Source organism: Thalassophryne amazonica, chromosome 12 (assembly GCF_902500255.1).
Source record: "Thalassophryne amazonica chromosome 12, fThaAma1.1, whole genome shotgun sequence".
NCBI lineage: Eukaryota > Metazoa > Chordata > Actinopteri > Batrachoidiformes > Batrachoididae > Thalassophryne > Thalassophryne amazonica.
This window is the reverse complement of record NC_047114.1, coordinates 27,048,368-27,072,638: the sequence shown is the minus strand read 5'-3', so window position 1 is coordinate 27,072,638 and position 24,271 is coordinate 27,048,368. Positions and strand designations below refer to the sequence as shown.

The 24,271-nt window shown below is 41.9% G+C and overlaps 1 protein-coding gene across 2 annotated transcripts in view; it reads left to right on the top strand.

Moving 5' to 3' along the window:
• nr2f6a (nuclear receptor subfamily 2, group F, member 6a) overlaps nt 1-24,271 on the top strand; it is a 43,243-nt gene that overhangs the window by 4,832 nt on the left and 14,140 nt on the right. For both annotated transcript variants that reach the window (XM_034182451.1, XM_034182450.1), the window contains exon 2: nt 3,183-3,277. In XM_034182451.1, the coding sequence (XP_034038342.1) occupies nt 3,183-3,277 (95 nt within the window). The remainder of the gene's footprint in view (nt 1-3,182; nt 3,278-24,271) is intronic.

Sequence of the window (24,271 nt, the reverse complement as noted above, 5' to 3'; positions counted from 1 at the left end):
TTTGTTGTCCATTGATATGGTAAACAGTGCTTTATGCAGAGAAAGCAACAGAGTTATCCAGTAACATTCACATGCAAACTAGTGTCCTCAATCCTGATAGTTACACACTCTTTGTTTGAGCATGTGAGATTGTCATCAGAGGCTCTCCATCTGCTCCTGCTTTCACTGATCGCTGTGCGTCATGGCGCAGGGCGCACGGAGTAAGGACTAATAGTATGTACTAATAGTATGTACTCATTGGAGCACCCAGGGGGCTATTCAAACAGGCCAACTAGTAACACATCATTCCTGAAAACGATCTTTGGCTTTTCATGTGAGGTAAATCTGCCCTACGATTGGATTTTGGAAAACCATGTGATGGTGAACCAATTCCGATTGGACACTCACATTGCGCACGTCATCACACAGCTTCTATGAGGAGTACAAAGATGGCCGATGGCTGGCTTGAAAGTCCACGGAGATGTTTATAATTTAGTAATGCTTGGTCTTAGCCGTCGTATACGACAGTGTCGACCCCGGAGGGTTAAAGAGAATTCACATCAAGCTTGGGAGAATGTGCTTGTGCTGTGCTTTGCCACATCCACAATACCACAGAACTGCCTTGGGTCCTGGATGGCAACCACCCAGACACACAATCAATCCATTCCCACATCTCTAAAATAACCATCTTCATGCCTCGGTTAGGTGAAACATGGGTATTCCCCTTGGTCTTCTCCAGCGACTGGAGTCCTGAGCACTTAGGCACCTGCATGCTGGATCATGTTGATCAGTATGATTCCATTTTAAAAATTTATCGTTTGATCCAGGTCATTGTGGTTGCTGGAAGGCTGGACTATTCAAAAAGCATCTGGAATGTGTGTCACTGCTTTTAATAAATTAATTTCATTTAATAAACAGCTGAGTGTATCCTTGTCATTTGATTGGTGAGTTGTCACTGACTGTGCAATAGTTCTTTTTTTTTTTTTTTTTTTTTTTTAGCGTGCAATTTTGGTGCTATATGAAATGTGCTATTGCACACCCAGACCACCACGCATGCTCACACTACCGGGGCGGTGTTTAGCTAAACATTGTGGAGTTTGTTTTGCTGGCAGACAACAATTTAAAGGCACTAATTGACGCTACTAATTCTTCTAACACACACACAAAACCAAATCCATTGTGCTGTAAGCCACCTGGAGGCATGAAGAGCTGTTAGGAGGAAAAGCTGGACAAATTTCTGACATGATTTTTTTTTTTTTTTTTTTTTTTTTTTTTTTTTTAGTACACAGTCAGTGCACGGCATCACGGACTACATCGTCGCAATTTTAGACTCCAATTTAAAGTTCGTTTTGGACGGTTAAGCACCAGTGGAACACCAAAATGTAAGTCCCTTTTCTGTTTATAAATTAATAAAATATCAAATGACAAGGATCTGTTTTAGTCGTTACATAAAACAAATAATGGATGCTTTTTCATTCTTTCAATGAAATGAATATTTAATGTGGTGAAAGCTGGAATGTACCTTTCATTCCATCTTTCACCTCATGAAGTATTCGTACCATTGAACTCATAAACATTCATTATTTGTATTATATGCACCGTTAGTTAGCAAGTCCTTTCTAATCATATACATGTAGCCAACACACCTCCATGTAATTTGGGGTTGCGTTAGTCCAATGTGTGTAGGCTGTGTGTGTTGTAAATCTAAAGCCCCGGTCACACGGCACAAACAAAGGACACCGAAGCCAAAACAAAACAAGAAATCTGGACTTGCGTTGACTTCCGGAGACAGTTTTTAACCGTTGTTCAGCTTCGTTCCTGTAGCTGGCGCTTTGTCAGAATTTTCAAACTGTTGAAAAATGTGAACGAATCCTGGCGACAACTTCAATTCCTCCATATTCCGTTTTGCTTTCTGTGTTGACGGTTCCCCATCAACGTTGGCTGCAGAAATAATCACAGGTTGGCGCACGGTCTGATACCCGCTGTCACGTCATCGTGAATGGTTCGTTTTGATTTTGTCTAAAGCGTCGAGGTCACTGTTTGCTTTTTTTTTTCTTTTGTTAGTTTTGGTTTTGTTTCGTTCTTTTATGCGCTCTGGACTCGCAGGCTTTTCGGTGATGGGAGAAGTGCAGGCTCATTTGTCCACTTTTTTTGATGATTTGACTTTGTGACTTTTTTCCTTCGTTCAGCTCTCGCCGTGTGCCGTGTGACCGTGCATCAGGAGGGCAGGGTGTGATGGAGGCCACAGCTCTGGGGTAAAACCTGTGTCTCAAATGGTTTGTACTGGACTTTATTGTTCTGAACTGTTTACTGATTTTTAGGGAAGGCCGTTCGGTTGGCGACACTGGAGTCCTTCATCCGGTCCGCTCTGTGTGTGGAGAAGCCAGCGCAGGCCCCCCTAACAAACAGAAAGAAAAAGCTCAATCTGGTTGCAACATTTCCCATTCCCCCTGTAAAATGTGTACTTTCTGATGAAAGATCACTTGAATCAGTTGCAAATACACCTATTCTTGAAATAAAAACATCCCTATCGGTAGCTGACGCATCGCTTTCTGTGATTGACATCTTTTTGAATTGTCATGGAAACTGCCGATGAAGTGTTGCTGAGTGAGCTTGTTGCTACCGTAATTGTTCTCGTCGTCTCCAGTACAGAGATTTCAGTTTCAGTAGAGAGGTTTCATGTTTCTGGTACCATGAGTGCAATGAGTATTGAGTTTAATGTCTTCCGCCACTGTCTACCCAGTTTCTGTGTGATCAAAGCCGCACGCATGCAGAAGCCACTTGGCTATTTTAATATAGATAATGCTGTAAGCTTTATGTAATTTAATGAAAAAAATACGGAGCTCAAAACAATTGTTTGAATAATGGAACTAAAACATGGCTTTTCCACCTGGTTGTCTTTTGACAAGTCAGGATAATACATAAACCTTTCTGTGTTACTCAGTATTACTGAGTTCAATTAAATCAATCGATCAAAAGTATTTTAATATTGATCATGCTCAGATGTGCTTTTGAGATTAAAGCGTATTTGTTTTCTTTTTTGTTGTTTAAGAAAAAAGCGCCTTGAGGCAACTTTGCTGTGACTTGATAAATGAAAATGAATTGAAATTGAAAATGCTGCTTTAAAGGTTTTGGGACAGTTTTGTTTCCTGTTGAGTGTTCAGCAGTGATTTCCATTTAAAGCCTGTGTTTTTTGCCTGCAGGTCAAACAGAGAATGTCAGATAGACCAGCACCACAGGAACCAGTGCCAGTACTGTCGCCTCAAGAAGTGTTTTCGTGTGGGCATGCGTAAAGAAGGTATCTTTCACTCTTGGTGCATAAATCCATGATCCATCCCTCGGACATAATGTGTTAATACAGTGTACTTTTTCAGTGTGTAATGGCTGTGTGTGAACTGTATGTTGGGTTTGGTGATATGACAAAAAATAACCTCACTACATTTTTTCTGTATTGGTCAAAATCAATATTTATCGCAGTCTATAACTTAATACTTTATAAATTATACTCATAACGTCTGAAGCCTGAAGAAAATTCACAGTTCATAAGTTAAACTCTTGTATTTTATTTTGGGAACTACTGTGTATATGAGGGTAGAAAGTGCAAAACTAATATTTGTGTCACAGCCATTTATGTCTTGTTTTATTGTGAAAGGTCAGACTCAGGCCGGGGGGGGGGGGGGGGGGGGGGGCATCTGTTTCTCCTTTCATGTTGCTTGACAGTGATTTCCGTGTGGAAATGTTCTCAACACTCTCTCTTCACACAGTGGAGTCTTAATTTTTTTTCTCCTTCTATAATCTTCAGAACAGCTAACCCTTGGTTTGATTATCGTGGCCTTTGCTGGTTACGCTTTTGCGTACAATCCTACCTTTGGCCTGCGAACTAAAAACCACAGACTTTGTTCTCATGGTTATTTCTCCTGTCTTGTGGTTATTTCTCCTGTGGTACTAGGCTTTTAGGTCCATCCATATTGAGCAGGAATGTCCAAACTTTACCATTCTAACCGTTGTCGGCTTTTGCCAAATCACTGGATACCCTGATTGCAGTCATTGAGAAGCCGAGAAAGGAATCAGAGTGTTTGGGTTTGTAATAGCCCCTGTATCAAGACTAACATGCTGGCTTTCAGTGATCTCCTGGCGGCAGCCATCAGAACTGTATCTGTATGCGGTGAAAGTGTTGAACTTGTAGAGAGACTCTTATCTCTGGATTGACATTCAAGTCTCTGGGTTTGGGCTGGGTATCAGTCAAAAATTTTCAATACCGGTACCAATTTTGATACCTGTTCCTGAACGATACTTTTTTCAATACCAGTTTTATAAGATCAGTTCCAACAAAAAGAAAATTACATTGCACATAGTACAAATCTTGAGTTTTATTTTTCAGCTTTGGTAATTTTCCAATTCAAGCAGTTTTCTTACAGAAAAAATAAGCAACAAATAATTTCCAGTGCAAAAGAACACTTGATACACTCTGTAGTTTTTGTCAAAAGCATTTCCTTCAGACATTTTGGCATGAATGTCTTTTCATAGAATCTGAGCTGAGCTCAGCGCAGGACGTCTCATTTTGATCGATTGCAGTTCATTGTTTGTATTACAACGTTTTGAAAGAGGTGTCACTTGATTTAAACGGCGATTTGCTTTGAAGTTATTAATTTCAACCGAATTCTGTCTTTCTAACGTGACTTGCTTGGCAGAGAGCTGTGCAGCGTTTGGAGCTGTTTGAACAGAAAGTTTCTTTCTTGCAACATGACAGGAGTCCCAGTTAGTGACTTTAATCCGCACAAAAGTGACTCACGATTGACATATTTTAATGGCTCTGAGAGTGTTTAAGAAGCAGATTTGCCGCTTCTGAAAGGCAGCGAAGCAAAGAACCGAAGCAGTGGGTAGGAACAGTGCTTCATTGCTTCAAGCTTCAAAACGATGCATGTATTAAGTTACAGTTGAAGCGGAGTCCAGTGGTGGAGAGTTTGAATTAGGCTGCTCGTGCTCTGTGACGTCCACAGGAGGACTCGAGTGCTGAGAGGACAGCTGCAGACTGCTCTTCTTGCACGTGATTTACCTCTGAGTAATGAAACAAGGCACCGAAAGACGTGGCATGTTTCGATACTTGGTAATACCGAAGCATTTTGGTCGGTGTCACAAAAGAACCGAAGTTTGGTACCCAGCCCTACTCTGGGTCCGCGGCCTTTTAGATTGAGAGACTCTTGCAAAGAACTTATGGGGTCATGAGGTCACTGGACAGAGGTATTTGTCTATGTTGATATCTTTGCAGGGGAACAAAGCTCCAAGTCTTAAGGGTCCTGGTACTACCAGTCTTATCATTTGTTGTGAGAGTTGGACCTCAGGCAATGATGAGATGTCTTTGGTTCTTGGTCTTTTTGCAGGATCCTTACATGGTGAGGGAGCGACATTTTACCCATGTAATGTGCTTTTCTGGCCATGATCTAGTCTCAGTTTTGAGGACCCCAGGGGTTGGAGAAGGTCGAGGAGCACCCATGTTTCACCTGATTGTAGCACTTTTGAGTGGTGGGATGTTCCAGTTGTCTCTCTGGATGGTTGGTCTCCAGGACCCACTGCAGTTCCATTGTGTGTTTGATGCTGTGACATGTGGTACCAGCGCATGATGCCAGACCTGGCCTAACATAAATGTTCTGTTGCCCAATCCCAACTGTAGGGTGCATGTTTATGGTCTGTGACGTGTATGATCCAGTCCTTTTGTTGATAATTCCTAACTGTTGTGTGTTGGGGGGGGTTTGGCTGGCCAAGATATTGTTTGTGTGTTTTGTGTATACTTCGATTGGTTTGTGGGGGGCGTGTCTGAGGCTGTGATGATGAATGAAGCATCTCTCACCCTCCACTGTCATCATGCCAACCCCATGCACCTGATGAGCAGTTCATGTGCAGATCTAGAGGACTACCAGCTGAAGAGGATGCACCTGATGAGTAGTTCACGTGTAGAGCTAAAGGACTACCAGCTGAAGTGGATGCACCTGATGAGCAGTTCACGTGCAGAGCTAAAGGACTACCAGCTGAAGTGGATATCCTGATCAGTAGTTCAAGTGCAGTTCCAAAGGACTTCCAGCTGAAGTAGATATCCTAATGATGTACTATATTTAAGCCATGACTGCTCTGTGTAAGGTGCTGGGGACTCAACCTTGTTACTTCTGTGTGACGACCGTTTGTCCAACACTGTGACGCCGAGGATCGCTCCAGGTTTGACGCACCGTGCCTGTTAAGGAGAAGGGTGAGGGACATGCTCCATCAGCACACCTCAGAGGTAACTAAAGCTGTGAATGACTTTGAGTAATTAACAGTAGTAATTTGGCATCTTGCACGCAGCAATATTTGAGATACTCTGATAATTGTGTAAATTTGCTCTTCACAGCCGTGGCGTGCGGATTGATGGTCCTCCACAGGCTGTGAGAGCTGTCTCTTTAATTTGAGTCTGAAGTAGAACCTGAATGTGTTTGCTGATGGTGTGAATCCTAAACAGTATTTGTGTGAACAGTGACTTACCTCACCTCTCGTCCTTAACAGGCGCTGTCCGATTCATTAACCACCTGGGGGGTGCCGGCGGGAATTTCTGGGTCCAGAACTGTCGGGCTCCAATCCCTTTGGCGCTAGGAAGAGCGCGTCATCCTCCACCCCGCCAGGCCGTTAATTCACCTTTTGTTTATATATAGCACTTGTAAAATAAATCTGTTTTCTGGAACCGCTCTGTTTATTTAGCGCTGGGTCCTTGTCAGACGCTGGTTCGCTCCTCAACCCGCGTCCAGACATAAGACTAACCTGACTATTGTCTTGTCATTCCCCACAGGGATTCTGACCACCAAGTTGAGAATGCTGCTGTATGTATAACTTAGCAATTATGTTTCTCTGAAATGGCAAAAGGTATAATTGAAAATTGTGTAGTGAAATGCTTCAGTGAGTCTTATTGCTTCAGCAGCTGCTCTTCAAAAAGGGATGGGGAAAAAAAATCAGTTGTACTTCAAATTGCCTTTGTGGTTATCTTGTATCGTCTGCTAAATGATTTCCAGAGACCAGAGCTAATGTCACACATGACTGTCTCCGTTGTGCCACAGCTTAGTTAGCCATGCGTGTCAGCTCAGTGGTTAATCTACTGCCAGCAATGGAGTGCCTATCAGGGAAACGCTGATGAGTCACCTGTGTCCCTACAGAGCATTAAGCCTCTGGTCGAACCTGCAAAACCTTTGTAGAGTTGGCTTGATCAGGCAGAATTCAATACAAGATATCACTGCAAGTTTCAAAACGCATATGAGGCATAATTCAGTGTTACTGAAAGGAGGAAATATAGTTTGACGTGGAGGTGTTTTTGAAATTATGCAATGGGTTTTTGTGTGTGTTTGTGTTGTCAGTATGACAGACACTATGGACTGCTGGTCATAGTCCAAACCATCAGGCTTTACTGCTGTCAATGTGTGAATTTTGATGCTCAGTTTTTTTCACATGCGCTGGTTGTCGTGTCAGCTGTCTTTATGTACGTGTTGTCTGCAGTTTGTGACATCTCTATGAGGCAGGTGTCACACTCAGTTTCACTGGGTTGTTGACAGCTGCCCCACGGGGGACATTTCTCTGGTTGTGAGTTCTGGCAACCACAGCACAGTTTGCCCAAAACCAGTTTTCCAGGGCAGTTCAGGAAAAATTTTGAAAACTACTTATTTGTGGGTCTTTCTTGGCTTAAAACCTTTTCAAGGAACAATTGTTTTTCCCCTTTCAGATGTAAAAATAAAGTAACTGCTCAGTTGAGTTTCCTTTTTTTGTGTGTGTGTTGAACATAGTTAAAACTGAATATGGCAGTAACGTTTCTGTTGTGATTTGGAGTCTGATCCTTGGAGAACAACAGTATCTGTGTGTTCATGGATATGATGAAAACAGGTATACAGTGCTTTTCTCAAACTTGCCAATATACTGTCATTTACAAGTCAAAATCATCAGCTTTTTGTTAACAGTTAAATTGTGTGTGAGCAAACAGTATGAATGACAGGAAGTAAATCTTGACATCAGTACACTGACAATGGGGCTGGGACTTCTTTCATTGTAGTACATATACAGTAGTGTGTATGTGAAGCGCTTTGAGGCAACTCTGTTGTGATTTGGCGCTATATAAATGAAAATAAGTTGGGTTGAAGTTAAGTTAGTGTTCAGAATAATAGTAGTGCTATGTGACTAAAAAGATTAATCCAGGTTTTGAGTATATTTCATATTGTTAAATGGGAAACAAGGTGCCAGTAGATTCTCACAAATCCAACAAGACCAAGCATTCATGATATGCACACTCTTAAGGCTATGAAATTGGGCTGTTAGTAAAAAAAAAAAAAAAAGTAGAAAAGGGGGTGTTCACAATAATAGTAGCATCTGCTGTTGACGCTACAAACTCAAAACTCTTATGTTCAAACTGCTTTTTTAGCAATCCTGTGAATCACTAAACTAGTATTTAGTTGTATAACAACAGTTTTTCATGATTTCTTCACATCTGCGAGGCATTAATTTTGTTGGTTTGGAACCAGGATTTTGCTCATTTACTAGTGTGCTTGGGGTCATTGTCTTGTTGAAACACCCATTTCAAGGGCATGTCCTCTTCAGCATAAGGCAACATGACCTCTTCAAGTATTTTGACATATCCAAACTGATCCATGATACCTGGTATGCTATATATAGGCCCAACACCATAGTAGGAGAAAGATGCCCATATCATGATGCTTGCACCACCATGTTTCACTGTCTTCACTGTGAACTGTGGGTTGAATTCAGAGTTTGGGGGTCGTCTCACAAACTGTCTGCGGCCCTTGGACCCAAAAAGAACAATTTTACTCTCATCAGTCCACAAAATATTCCTCCATTTCTCTTTAGGCCAGTTGATGTGTTCTTTGGCAAATTGTAACCTCTTCTGCTCATGTCTTTTATTTAAAAGATGGACTTTGCGGGGGATTCTTGCAAATAAATTAGCTTCACACAGGCGTCTTCTAACTGTCACAGCAATTACAGGTAACTCCAGACTGTCTTTGATCATCCTGGAGCTGATCAATGGGTGAGCCTTTGCCATTCTGGTTATTCTTCTGTCCATTTTGATGGTTGTTTTCTGTTTTCTTCCACACGTCTTGTTTTTTTTTTTTTTTTTTTGTCCATGTTAAAGCATTGGAGATCATTGTAGATGAACAGCCTATAATTTTTTGCACCTGCGTATAAGTTTTCCCCTCTCCAGTCAACTTTTTAATCAATCTACGCTGTTCTTCTGAACAATGTCTTGAACGTCCCATTTTCCTCAGGCTTTCAAAGAGAAAAGCATGTTCAACAGGTGCTGGCTTCATCCTTAAATAGGAGACACCTGATTCACACCTGTTTGTTCCACAATATTGACGAACTCACTGACTGAATGCCACACTACTGACTGAATGCCACACTACTATTCTGAATACTACTGTACTTTGGTTCAAATTTGATGTATCATGATTCATAAGAAATGCGAGCCTATCAAGTGGACACATCCAGTTATATGAAATTAAGCAGAATACCAAGCCCTGCAGTTCCTTGAATGCCTACTTGAGGCTGGTTCCAAATTGGAGTCATTTCCCAGAGAACCTCATGTTAAAATTATTACAGCAGAGAGAATCATGCTTATAGACCGGCACAAAAAATAAACCTGTTTTGGTCTCTGTAGCTAGTTTACCCATTCATGACAACTCTGCAGAAGTTCATTTTCATATAACCCATCTGTATGAGCTATTTTAAGCTATAAATGTATTAATTATTAGGGGTGTGGTTGTTTTGAGTGACAGTTATTTGTCCAGGTGCTTGCTGTTGTGGACTTGACTGTTTGTCCTTTTTGAACATTTTATTACAAATTTCTGATATATTAAATTCTCGTTCTATAAGTTTGACCATATAAGAAGCCTGTGCTCCAGTGTTTACATCGATAATTTTCAAATTACACTGGAGGGATGTACATCTACTATGGCCTTATGCAATGGCTACTTTCAGATCCTTTCAAAAAATAAAAATAAATTTGCTTCTGTCTAAAATATTCCCATTACATGCTACAGTTTTCTCATAGACAGAAAAAAAAAATTAATTGTAAGTGTCGGACATATTTGAAGAGCTGACATTTTAAAGACAGTCTCAAGAAAACTAGTGATGATCTGAGTTAACAAAACTCCTGAAGCACCAGTCACAGTCATTCAGCAACATTTGGGTTTAGTGTGTGGCTTCTTAACTTACTGATGCATGAGAATCGGGATCACCAGAACGCCAAAGCCACAAAATAGTTCTTCTTCTCATCATGACCGCAGTGTGATTGTTTGATTGATTGATTGATTGATTGATTGATTAATTCATTCCTTATTGCATAAATTATTTGTGTGACACAGGCTTTATATGGGGAGGTGGGAGGAGGTAATAGGACCTCTCAGGCCCAATGTCATTTCTGCTCTGACAACACCTCCTGTGGTACCAACAGGCCTCGCAGGTCTTCAAACAAATACGGCAAGATGTCACCCATCAGCCTATATGGAAATACAGTGCTCTTTTCGTAGGAGCCTAAGCTGATTAAAAGAAGAGAAACTGCAGTGAAGTCGGGTCATGTGCTTTCAGTAGAGTGCCAGTGGGACATTGGGACCTTGAAAGCTTAAAGTAGAAGCGTACATGAAAGATAAAAGTTAGTGTTTTAAGTTCGCACCTGAGTTCACATCTGTGATAATCTCACTCGATGTTTGTTTACAAGTCTTCACCAGTGGGTTAACCCATAATCAGCACAAAGTACAATTGATGTCTCATCTAAATTACGATAGTTTGTCATAGCTGATATATTGAGCTTATTACTTAGAGAACAAGCAAATGATTGTCTTGTTTGATGAGCGGTATGATCCATTCTCACATGTTTCCTTTGCTGGAGTCTGCAAGACAGTAACTCACCTGACTGACTAGCATGGACAGTATGCCCGAGTCCAATCATTATGTGAAATATAATAACCAGCAGCTCATCACGGTGTACACAGTCACCATGCCGAGGGAGAAACAAAACATCTCACAACCTGCCTCTGTGATATGTTGTGGCATTTTCATAAAACCACTTAGTTACTGGGCCATCTGAAGAATTTACATTTATCTCACAGGCTCTGGTGGTTGCACTCGGCATCAAAACACCAGACCATGGTCTTGGATTTGTGGATTTGTTTGAAACCAAAATGTCGCATTTCTAAGTAATGACTATTTCCTTTCCGTCGCACTGACTGCACTTATTACTAGAAATCCTTATTATACGGAATGTGCGCATCCACATATTTGCATCTTTTACTTTTTGTAAAACTATCAGGAATTATTTTGTAGGGCTGCACCGATCCCAATACCAGTATCGGGTATCGGCCCGATCCCATATTCATTTACTCATAGCTGTAATCAGAAAATGTGTCTGATACTCTGTGACCCGTTACCCATTTACAGCAGCGTGAAGTCAAACTCTCAGTGTGAGATACAGGCTTTCAAGTAATTTACTCATAAGTCAGAATACATCCATCAGTGCTGTCCATCATGCTGTCTGCATGACGACGGTCCTCATGCGGAGTAAATTCACACACACACACACACACACACACACACACACACACACACACACACACACACACACACACACACACACACACACACACACACACAGTAAATAAAAGTCTTACCTGTTCATTTCAGTGGAATTCATCATACAATCTTGAAGAAAAATAATCCACACAAAGCCTCCTGAGTTTGGAAAACAACATCTGAAAATACTTTAATTCCTTGTGTGGCTGAAAGTAAAAGTTCCTCTATGACTTCGGCACTTTACACCAGTTCCTCCATCAGAACTCAGATCAGGGTTTCAGTGGTGGAGGTTGTCCATCAGGTTGGTGAGTTTCAGCCCTTGGTGTGGGTGTGCAGGCCGTTGGGAGACTGGCTTGGTCCGCTGCAGGAGTAATCCGTTTGCAGAATCTCCGTGGCACTGTGTTCGGACCCTTCGCTCACCTCCACGAGCTGCACTTTGGGTCAGAAGTTGGGTCACTGCTCCTCGTTAATGGCTCATTTACCACAAACGGGCAATTCTGTCTGAATGTGAGGAAATTATCCCATGATCCACCAAGAATAATTAAAATAATGTTAAGATTACTCCGTTTTGCCTCCAGGTGGAGCAGAGATGCAGTGCAACATCGCATGTGCGTGCATTATTTGTGTGTTCCACTTTTGGGAAAAAAAACATTTATGATTTGTATTTGTGTATGTTACCTGTACGTATTTAATTAAAGTTAAAAAATAGTGTGGAGAGTGAAAGGCTGTTTATCTCAGTGCCACGCATTGTACATAATAACAGAAACAGACTCACAGCTGATAACACAGAGAAGCTTCTTTTCATCAAAATGAATCTGTCCCTCACATTTTCAAAAAAGGCTTTTAGTCCTCACAGACATAAATAAAGTTATTGATGGACAGTTTCAGTTCAGTTATTGGTGTTGTATATTTTGTAGTGCTGACGTCCAAAGGTTACATTTAAGTGAGATGTCTGGCACTGTCATGTTTGTTAAGAAACACACAATTAATGTTAAAGGACAATTTGTTGTTGTCAAAACTGAAGTTACATGATTTAAGGGAAATGTTTGTCAATAAAAACAAAGCTAATGATATTGGTAACAGTTACAGTCAAAAAAACAGGAACAACTGAAGAATAAAACATGTTTTCAAAGCCATCATAAAACTGTAATGGTATCATAAAGTATTTGTATCAGTACTCGGTATCGACCAGTACTCAAATGTATGTACTTGTACTCAGTCTGGAAAAAGTGGTATCGGTACATCCCTGATATTTTGTGAACACACGTATCTGTGTAAAAGGAGTTCTATGAAGTGATGGATGAGCATGGCAATGCGTAGCACCTCCTTAGTCGTCTTTGATCTGATTTTATCTGTGTACACAAATATGAAAGTGGTACATGTTTGCATCTGTGTAACTGTCCGTGTGAACGCCCTTGTGCTGGCAAGGCAACACAGCATTAACAATAAACTAGACATTTAATACTTAAACCGTAGGTACCTACTAAGTAGTAGATACGATTTTAAGGCCCTGTCACACCTTGACGATTTAGCCTGCGTATGCCAATATATTAAAAATATACTGAATATGTGATAGATTAATTTTATTAAGAAACCGATAATGGATATTGATAATGTCATAAAGCAGCAAAACAGTCATTAAAAGTAGTTTTAGAATACACAATTAAGAGCAGTCAGTTAACACAGTAAAATTGGGAGTTAATCTATGGACAAATGCCTGAAATGTAAGACTCTCTCATCATTAATGATTTTAAAATTCATTTTGAGTTACATTAATACTCTGAGAGCTGTTAAAATATTACGTGCTAGGAAAGAACTAACAATGGGTTAAAACAAGGTTAAAACGGCCATAAATATACATGTCAGGTTATTTTATCTGGGATCCACTTGTTGAGCCTTCAGAGTAATTGATGGTGATTGATTAGTTATTCCTGCAGGGACTAGGAGGGGGAGCTCACGGGTCACGATGCTTCATTCTCAATGAAGCTGCCAGAGAGGAAACATCGTGTCTGAGCGTCATTATTGATATTCCCCCTCTTCAGGTATGTAAAAAGCGTTTATGATCTCTGGGATATTCTGTATGTGTTTTATGAAGATCTTGAGTATGTTTTAGGGTTTTCTTATGTGTTAATCCTTAACTGGTGTACTATTGAGGTAGTTAGCTTAACTTCATCTACCTCGTGGACACACGGAACAGCACCTCGTTAAACGTGACGCTGGACTGTGTTTGTTTTATGGAATGCTGCTGCTGCTGTTGTGTTTTTATAGTTATCACAGTATTTATGGATTTATTTAATCGAGTAACTGTTTAAAGAACTTAACAAAGACAAATGTTAAAATATACTGTATTAATTTAGGACACATTTCATTTTGAATAATTTGATGTTCATTATTGTAAAGGACAATTTCATAGTTTTTGCCTGTGGTATTTCAGTTAACCTGTTGAGCAGAAAGTAGAAAACTTAAATTGCTTCACTGTTAAAGAGAAAAACATATTTACCTGTTAAAGGACAGAATGAATGTGGAACTTTTGTATATTTGTAAATAACTTTTGAAACAAATATTGATTCTCAATGAAGCTGCCAGAGAGGAAACATCGTGTCTGAGCGTCTTTATTGATATTCCCCCTCTTCAGGGTGTAACATTTTGGAGGCACCGCTGGGATTGAGTGTGACGAGGGCCAGCTGTCTCAGATAGACGTCCCTGGTTATCATTCAGTCCCCCATATCTTCAGCCAGGGTGGATGACAGCGTGTGGTATTCCATCTGTGGAGAGAGACTTCCATGCAATCTGAGGCTAACCGCCGGTGCCAGGAGAGCTGTGTTGTCCATTCTGCCAGGAGACGGATCTACATCACCCTAACATTGTCCACGGGCCAGCGACTAAGATGGATTTTTCGGAGCTTGAGGATTTGAAACTAGAAGTCGGCAGTGCGTTGTACACACTAACAAAAGATGCCTTGGTTGAAGTCTGTGACTTTTTAACTATTGCTGGTACAAAGTTTGAGAAGGTATCAGGCAAGAATCGCTCTTCTCTTATCTCATATATCACCAGTCATCTGGAGAGGGCAGAGTTACATGAACTGGAGGACCAAGGCATGTCTGAATTACTTGGCCTAAAAGACAAAGTTATTGAATTGCAACATTCCCCTCAAAATACTGCACCAGAACAGGCAGCCAAAGGTACAAAACAAACAGAAGTGATGCAAGAACACGTAGTTCAACTACCAGAAGAAGAGTTGTTAAAAAAAGAAATCGAGAGATTACAACAAGCACTGGCACTCTCACAACAAGAGAAACTAAACTCAAGCAGTGAAGCCAAAAGGTCGGTGGATGATGGGGTTAACGTTGTTGAAGTGAAACACACGCAACAGTTCTCCCAACCCCATTTGTCAGTACAGTGGAGCAAAGAGTTCAAAATATCAGGACAGATTGGTGAGCCAGGACAAAAAGACAAACTTACTTTCTCAAGTCTAGTACACCAGATTGAACAAGGCATCAGCAAGGGATTTCCCGAAATTGAGATAGTGGACGCAGTGATTAGAGCCGTAGCACCGGGCCTGCAACTACGCAGTTATCTTGAGGGAAAAGCCAATCTTACCCTACCAAGTTTAAGAAGGATTCTGAGGTCTCACTACCAAGAAAAGAATGCAACAGAACTGTACAAACAACTAACGTCAGAGGTCCAAAGCAGCAAGGAAACTCCTCAAACATTCCTGATCCATGCCCTAGACCTGAGACAAAAAATCTTGTTTGCTTCAAAGGAAGCAGAATCTGGCCTTAGGTATGATCCTGTCCTGGTGCAAAGCATGTTTCTTCATACCGTGCTAACAGGTCTGCAAAATGATAGTATTAGAAGTGACCTCCAACCTTACCTGCAGCAAATTACATCAAGTGATGAGCTTCTCCTCAAAAAAATTAACCGTGCCTGTGCAAACGAAGCAGAGAGACAAAACAAAAAAATTAGTAACCCAACAGCGACCAGCCACTGTGCACTCAGTTCAGCCGAACTAATCACATGCAGAAACCAAAGGGAAAAGTCACAATACTGAACCCACCAACAGAATCCAAACTGATGTACTAAATGAACTGAAAGAATTACGTTCTGATATGACAGTACTGAAAAACCTGGGCGCTGAAGTCGCACAAATCAGAGAGTCGATTCGCCGGCCCAGTCCAACACAGACCCAGTATTTGGCCTCCCCCACAGCACAATATCAACAGCGGTTTGCCCCACAACCCCATTATTCTGCCACAAATCGTGCACGCCTGAGAAAGTGCAGTGGCTGCCATCAAAGTGGACATGAATACTGCACCCATTGCTTCAGATGTGGTAGCAATGAACATTACCTCGCAGGCTGTAAGGTGAGAGACAACAGAAAAGACGGAGATGGTTCTTTAAACGAAAGAGGGTTGCCCCCACGGGACAGGGAGTAACCACCAACAATAGATTGTCCCACAAGTATTGCTCCTACTGTGGTGTCTCTGAAAAACATCAAAGATTTCGACAATGTGCATCATGTAAAAGAGACATCTACTGTTCCAAAAACTGTCAAATTGAGCATTGGCCAAGACACAAAAAACAGTGCAACCAAAAATCTCATGCACAAGTAAACCACCACTCTCACTCATGTTCCCGGTCTGCTCACACCAAGGAAGAGGACAGACAGTCCCAACTTGTTGCACTGGTAGGGAAACGGTGCATTGTTGAGTGCTACATACAAGGTCGCAGGACACAAGCTCTGTGGGATACGGGTTCCCAAGTCTGTATTATGGATGAAAAATGGAAAAAGAGTCATTTACCAAATGAAAAGTTAAGTGTCTCTGAGCTACTTGATGCACCTGATGATTTGAAAATCATTGCTGCTAATGGACAAAATATGCCTTACAAAGGTTTCATTGAGGTCACCTTTGGGTTGGCTGCAGAGGGAGCTGACCCCAAAGAACTTGCTGTGCCCATGCTTGTGATGAAAGGCAAAAGCCTTCCACAGCCAATACTAGGCTATAATGTCATTGAGCAAGTAGTGAAAACTAACACGAAAGAACAACTGGATGCTGCAAGAAACGAGCAGTTGCATGGAGTGCTTGAAGCAGCTTTTCCTAGCCTTGACAAGGAAAATGTCGTAACCCTTATTGACCTGGTGGCAACTGAACAGTCTTACGGCTATGTCGTGAAAACCACAAAAGAGAAAGTAACAGTTCCAAAACATAGTTCTGTTCGGCTTGACTGTAAGGTGCAGACACAGCCACCTAAGAAAGACACTACACTCCTATTTGAGCCCGACATAAATCCCCAGTGGTCTGAGGGCCTTGAGTTCTGTGAAACTTTGGTAAAGCTCAGAAGTGGTGTTTCACCTTATGTAGTTCTTGATGTGCAAAACCCCACTGATCATGATATTGAGCTGCCAGGGAAGACTATTGTGGGTGCCCTTTATCAGATTCAGGCTGTGTATCCAGCTACTGTTTTGGAGAAACCTGATAATTGCCCCCCAGTATCAGTGAGTCAAGTTAATGCAGACAGTGACCAAGTTACTGATACTCCATGGGACCCACCAATTGATTTGAGCCACTTGAATGAACCTGAGAGAGTAGTGGTGCGGGACATGCTTCGCGATGAATGCTCCTCCTTTTCAAAATCAGACAATGACATCGGATGTATACAGAAACTGAAGTTGAGCATATCGCTGAAAGATATGGATCCTGTAGCATGCACCTACCTATCTGTGCCAAAACCACTATATAAGGAGATGAAAGATTATCTTCACAATCTTATTGCACAGGGATGGGTGAGGAAATTGAACTCTTCTTATGCATCACCGGTGGTTTGTGTAAGGAAGAAGGACGGGAGCCTTCGACTTTGCATAGATTACCGAGAACTAAACAGAAAGACCCACCCTGACAGACAACCGATCCCTCGAGTGCAGGACATCCTTGATAGCCTTGGTGGCAATTCATGGTTCTCATTACTAGACCAAGGAAAGGCCTACCATCAAGGTTTCATGGATGAGAACATCCAGCCTTTGACTGCATTTGTGACACCATGGGGCCTCTACGAATGGATAAGAATCCCATTTGGGCTGATGAACGCACCTGCTGCCTTCCAAAGGTGCATGGAGGAGTGCTTAGAGGACGTGAGAGACAACATCTGTGTGCCCTACCTGGATGATACACTTGTGTATAGCCAATCTTTCGATGAGCATGTCAACCATGTTCGCAAAGTGCTTCAGTTGTTGAGGAAGCATGGGATAAAGCTAAAGCCTAGCAAATGCGAACTATTCAAGCGAGAAGTCCGCTACCTGGGAAGAGTTGTTTCTGCCGAAGGTAGCAAGATTGACCCTGCTGACACCATTGCAGTGAGAGCTTTGAAAGACAAAAAACCAAGCAATGTAGGAGAGCTACGTGCTATCATGGGCTTGTTAAGTTACTACAGGCAGTACATACAAGATTTCTCCCGTATTGCAGGGCCACTTTATGACTTGTTGAAAGGCACAGAAGCAGACACCAATGTGACAGAAAGCACAACAAACACAAGACACATCACAAGGAAGACAAAAGGAGTGCCATCACGTAAACCAATCACTTGGACTGAGGTACATCAAAACGTCTTGGAGCGGCTAATAGAATGTCTAGTCGAACCACCAGTCCTTGGATTCCCAGACTTCTCACAGCCATTTGTACTCCACACAGATGCCTCAAATCAGGGCCTTGGGGCAGTTCTATACCAACGACAGAATGACAAACTCCGTGTGATAGCTTATGGTTCCAGAACACTGACTGCTGCTGAACGGAATTACCATCTTCATTCAGGGAAGTTGGAGTTCCTTGCCTTAAAATGGGCAGTCACAGAAAAATTCCGGGATTACCTGTACTATGCGCCTACATTCACTGTTTTCAGTGATAATAATCCTCTCACTTATGTCAAGTGCCATGCTCAACGCAACTGGATGCAGATGGGTGGCGGAGCTTTCAGACTTTAACTTTACCATACGGTATCGTCCAGGTAAAGAAAATGTGGATGCCGATAGCCTGTCACGGATGCCTGTAAATATTGAGGAGGTGATGGGACAGTGTACCGAGGAACTGGCATCAGATTGCGTTGCGGCGATGACCCAAGTTATCAACGTTCAAGACTCCAGCTTACCATTTGTCTATTCAGTGCCTACTCCCTTCCATTGTACAGCTGCGAGCAAGGAGGTGCACAAGCCATTCTCAGCAACCGAGGTCCAACAAGCACAGCTCAATGACAAGAACATTGGTCCGGTGATGCAGTACAAACTGAGAGACACTAAGCCAGCAGTGCATGAACTTAATGCCTTCAGTATGCCAAGTAAGTGTCTGTTGCGGGAATGGGAGAGGCTTCACATTGATGAAGATGGCATTCTTCGCAGGAAGACAGCAACCAAAACACAACTTGTATTACCTGAGGTGTTTCAGTCCACCGTGTTGAGAGAGTTGCATGATGAGATGGGCCATCAAGGCATCGATCGAACAACATCACTAGTCAGAGACAGATTCTTCTGGCCATACATGCAGAAAGAAATTGAAAACTATGTCGCAAGGTCATGTACCTGCCTGAAACAAAAGACACCGAGCAAAGAAACAAGGGCACCTCTGACCAGTATTGTAACCACACAGCCATTTGAATTGGTATCGATAAATTTCCTGCACCTGGATAAATGTAAGGGTGGATACGAGTATATACTTGTAATCGTTGATCACTTCACTCGTTTTGCACAGGCTTATGCCACCACCTCTAAGTCTGCGAGAACAGTTGCAGATCGAATATTCAATGATTATGCCCTAAAGTTTGGACTGCCAGCCCAGATACATCACGATCAAGGTGGCGAATTTGAGAACCAGCTTTTCGCCCAGCTGAAAAGGAACTGTGGTGTACTTGGATCAAGAACGACGCCCTACCACCCGCAGGGAAATGGGCAAGTCGAGCGATTCAACAGAACATTGCTACAGATGTTGAAGACCCTTACTGACAAGCAGAAGACAAACTGGAAAGAATCCTTGAACAAATTGATCTATGCATACAACTGCACACGATGTGAGGTAACAGGTTTCTCTCCTTTTTACCTCTTATTTGGATGGTCCCCAAGGTTACCTATTGATCTCCTGTTTGGTCTCACCTCTGAGACAGGAAAACTTGACCACCGGAAGTACATGGAAAAATGGAGGAATGAAATGCAGGAGGCATATGAAATTGTTCAAGCAAATGCAAAGAAGTCAACAGAGAGAGGTAAAAGGCATCATGATGGGAAAGCAAAGAGCTCATTGCTGCACCCCGGTGATCGTGTCCTTGTTCGCAATTTGACACCCAAGGAAGGTGCTGGTAAACTTCGTAACCACTGGGAAGACACTATCCACATTGTGACCCGCCAGGTTAGAGAAGACATCCCTGTCTATGATGTTAGACCTGAGATAGGACGAGGACGGTCAAGAATCTTGCATCGCAACCTGTTGCTACCATGTGATCACTTGCCATTGGAAATCCAGCCAAAAGGAATGCCTAAACACAAGAAACATATGACAGAGACAACTAAGGACTCCACAACTCAGGAGGAGGATGAGGATGAATGTGACTACTATTACAACCCAGTTGTTCAGTCTGAAGTGCCCATGGTCGGCGAGCCCCTTGAGTATATGAACAGTGACCACGAGTCAGTGTCAAGTACTGACGAGCCGGTGCTTGAGGAAAGCTCTGTGACAGACACGGACAAATTTGAGACACAACAGAAGAATGGGCCACAGCAGGACAATGATCATCAGAGTGGAGTCATTCAACCGGATGAACCTGTGACGGATGAGGACCCTGTAGCCCTGCTCCCAGAACCACCCGAACATCACATACAACAAGGTTATGACCTACCAAAAAGAGAAAGGCGAGCCCCCAAGATCTTCACCTACGACCAGCTTGGAACCCCTGCATGTTATGCAAATGACATGCTTTATCAGATCCAGCCCATACCATACAGAGAAGTGCAGCCAGTGACAATGTGGATGAGCCCATTTCCAGTTTACCAACCCTTACTCACACTGGGATACTGAGTATAACACTACAGGCAAACACTGCTACACTTAGGATAATCTGTAAGTAAATTTTGTCAGTTTGCATAAGGGTATTATTACCAGAACTAGCTATTATGCTGTCATTGCCTCCATAGTAGTCAAGGCAACTAAACTATACCTAGTAAAGAGTTGTTGGTTCATAATGTTTGTGATGTCGGGACAACATCAGCTTCTGCGGGGGAGTGTGTGATAGATTAATTTTATTAAGAAACCGATAATGGATATTGATAATGTCATAAAGCAGCAAAACAGTCATTAAAAGTAGTTTTAGAATACACAATTAAGAGCAGTCAGTTAACACAGTAAAATTGGGAGTTAATCTATGGACAAATGCCTGAAATGTAAGACTCTCTCATCATTAATGATTTTAAAATTCATTTTGAGTTACATTAATACTCTGAGAGCTGTTAAAATATTACGTGCTAGGAAAGAACTAACAATGGGTTAAAACGGCCATAAATATACATGTCAGGTTATTTTATCTGGGATCCACTTGTTGAGCCTTCAGAGTAATTGATGGTGATTGATTAGTTATTCCTGCAGGGACTAGGAGGGGGAGCTCACGGTCACGATGCTTCATTCTCAATGAAGCTGCCAGAGAGGAAACATCGTGTCTGAGCGTCTTTATTGATATTCCCCCTCTTCAGGGTGTAACAAATACACTGGCATATATTTAATAAGTTATGGGTAAGTTTTATTTAAGTTAAGAGCACATTGAAGTACACTGTTATATGGCGTAGTATGTGAGGTCGTTGAAAAATTTTGGGCATGCATAGTATTTTCAATGATGGCCAGCATATGGCTCATATGCCCCACATACACGGGTCATAAATTGCAGGTAAGTTATGCACACGCCCACAGATGTTACTTGTGACTCATGAGTCAAAATACACCCAGATAATGTCTACCATACCCAAAACGTATGAATAACTTGCTTTGAACCTGTGTGTGTAACTTACCTCCAATCCATATTTACGTACAGTGCATCTGGAAAGTATTCACTGCGCTTCACTTTATCCACATTTTTTTAATGTTACATTATTCCAAAATGGATTAAATTAATTTTTGTCCTCAAAATTCTGCACACAATACCCCATAATGAAAATGCGAAAGTTTTTTTTCCTCCCGAATTTATTAAAAATTTAAAAAACTAAGAAATCACATGTACTTAAGTATTCTTAGTCTTTGCAATGATGTGAGCATTGAAAATAAAATTGAGCAATTGAAAATAATCCCATGATCCACCAAGACAAAACATATGTTGGCTAAATTCTCATGGTGTGACAGTTGCATAACTTATTCAACATAGCCAGCATATTCGCCAGATTTTTCATAAGTCAGCATCCGCTGGCTAAATCATCAAGGTGTGGCAGGCCCATTAGGGCGGTTGGGTGGATGAAGACTATTACTTGCATTGTGAGGAAGTGTCAGTCATGACCTTTCTGTATGCATGATGCCTCCGTGTTGAAGACCACAGCAACTGGAGAAGGCCAAGAGGATGCCCACGTTTCACTTGAGTACAGCACATAGATGGCTGCTTTTGGAAGGTGGGGATGGATCAGTTGTCTGCCTGGATGATTGCTATCCATGACCCAGTGTGGTGGATGCGGTGATGTGCAGCACCAGCGCATGCTGTCAGACACGACCTGACTTGTGGTTGGGTACATATATTTGCATATGAATGATGATGAATTGGTCTCTTTATTGATTTGTTAATTTCCCCAAAGAGCCATTAAATTTGTTAAATGTGAAGGTGACTAAAACTTGGCAGGACAGTTGACTTGCTTAACTTGCTTCTTCTCAGCTGCTTCCAAAAACACAGTCACTGGAGAGCTTATTTTAACTACCAGTATCTTAATAGTACATCCGTATCCACTGAAGAGCCGGTCACTTAGTGGATAAGAAACTGGCCTGCCAAAATGTAGACCTGGGTTTGAATCCTGTTCATGCTGCCAGTCTGTGTACTTGGACAAGACACTTAATTTGCCCAGTCCACCCAGCTGTAAATGGGTACTGGCCTTGGCTGGGGTGGTAACCTGTGCCGGACTGGTATCCTGTCCAGACATAGTTGTAGACTCTCATCCACTTCTCATGACGGAATCTGGAGGAAAGCACTGGCACCAATGTGCCTCATAGCTTATATAACCTAGGACCTACTTACAGTGAGGAAAATAAGTATTTGAACACCCTGCTATTTTGCAAGTTCTCCCACTTAGAAATCATGGAGGGGTCTGAAATTTTCATCTTAGGTGCATGTCCACTGTGAGAGATGTAATCTAAAAAAAAAAAAAAAATCAAGAAATCATAATGTATGATTTTTTTTTTTTTTTTTTTTTTTATAATTGTATGTTACTGTGGCACATAAGTATTTGAACACCTGTGAAAGTCAGTGTTAATATTTGGTACAGTAGCCTTTGTTGGCAATTACAGAGGTCGAACATTTCCTGTAGTTTTTCACCAGGTTTGCACACATGCAGCAGGGATTTTGGTCCACTCCTCCATACAGATCTTCTGTAGATCTTTCAGGTTTGGAGTTTCAGCTCCCTCCAAAGATTTTCTATTGACTTCAGGTCTGGAGACTGGCCAGGTCACTCCAGGACCTTGAAATGCTTCTTATGGTGCCTCTCCTTAGTTGCCCTGGCTGTGTGTTTGGGGTCATTGTCATGCTGGAAGACCCAGCCATGACCCATCTTCAATGCTCTTACTGAGGGAAGGAGGTTGTTTGCCAAAATCTTGCAATACATGACCATATTCATCCTCCCTTCAGTACGGTGCAGTCGTACTGTCCCCTTTGCAGAAGAGCATCCTCAGAGTATGATGTTTCCACCCCCATGCTTCACGGTTGGGATGGTTTTCTTGGGGTTGTTCTCATCCTCTAAACATGGTAAGTGGAGTTGATTCCAAAAAGCTCTATTCTGGTCTCATCTGACCACATGACCTTCTCCCATGCCTCCTCTGGATCATCCAGATGGTCACTGGTGAACTTCAAACGGGCCTGGACATGTGCTGGCTCGAGCAGGGGGACTTTGCTGCCCTGCAGGATTTTAAACCATGACAGCATCATGTGTTACTAATGCAATTTGGTGACTGTGGTCCCAGCTCTCTTCAGGTCATTGACCAGGTCCTCCTGTGTAGTTCTGAGCTTTCTCAGAATCATCCTTACCCCACAAAGTGAGATCTTGCATGGAATCCCAGACCGAGGGAGATTGACAGTCATCTTGTGTTTCTTCCACTTTCTAATAAATAATCATAACAGTTGTCTTCTACCAAGCTGCTTGCCTGTTGTCCTGTAGTCCATCCCAGCCTTGTGCAGGTCTACAGTTTTGTCCCTGGTGTCCTTAGACAGCTCTTTGGTCTTGGCTATGGTGGACAGGTTGGAGTGTGATTGATTGAGTATGTGAACAGGTGTCGTTTATACAGGTAACAAGTTCAAACAGGTGCAATTAATACAGGTAAAGACTGCAGAATAAGAGGGCTTCTTAAAGAAAAATTAACAGGTCTGTGAGAGGCAGAATTCTTGCTGGTTGGTAGGTGTTCAAATACTTATTTGCAGCAGTAACATACAAATAAATTATTAAAAAATAATACATTGTGATTTCTGGATTTTTTTTTTTTTTAAGATTATGTCTCTC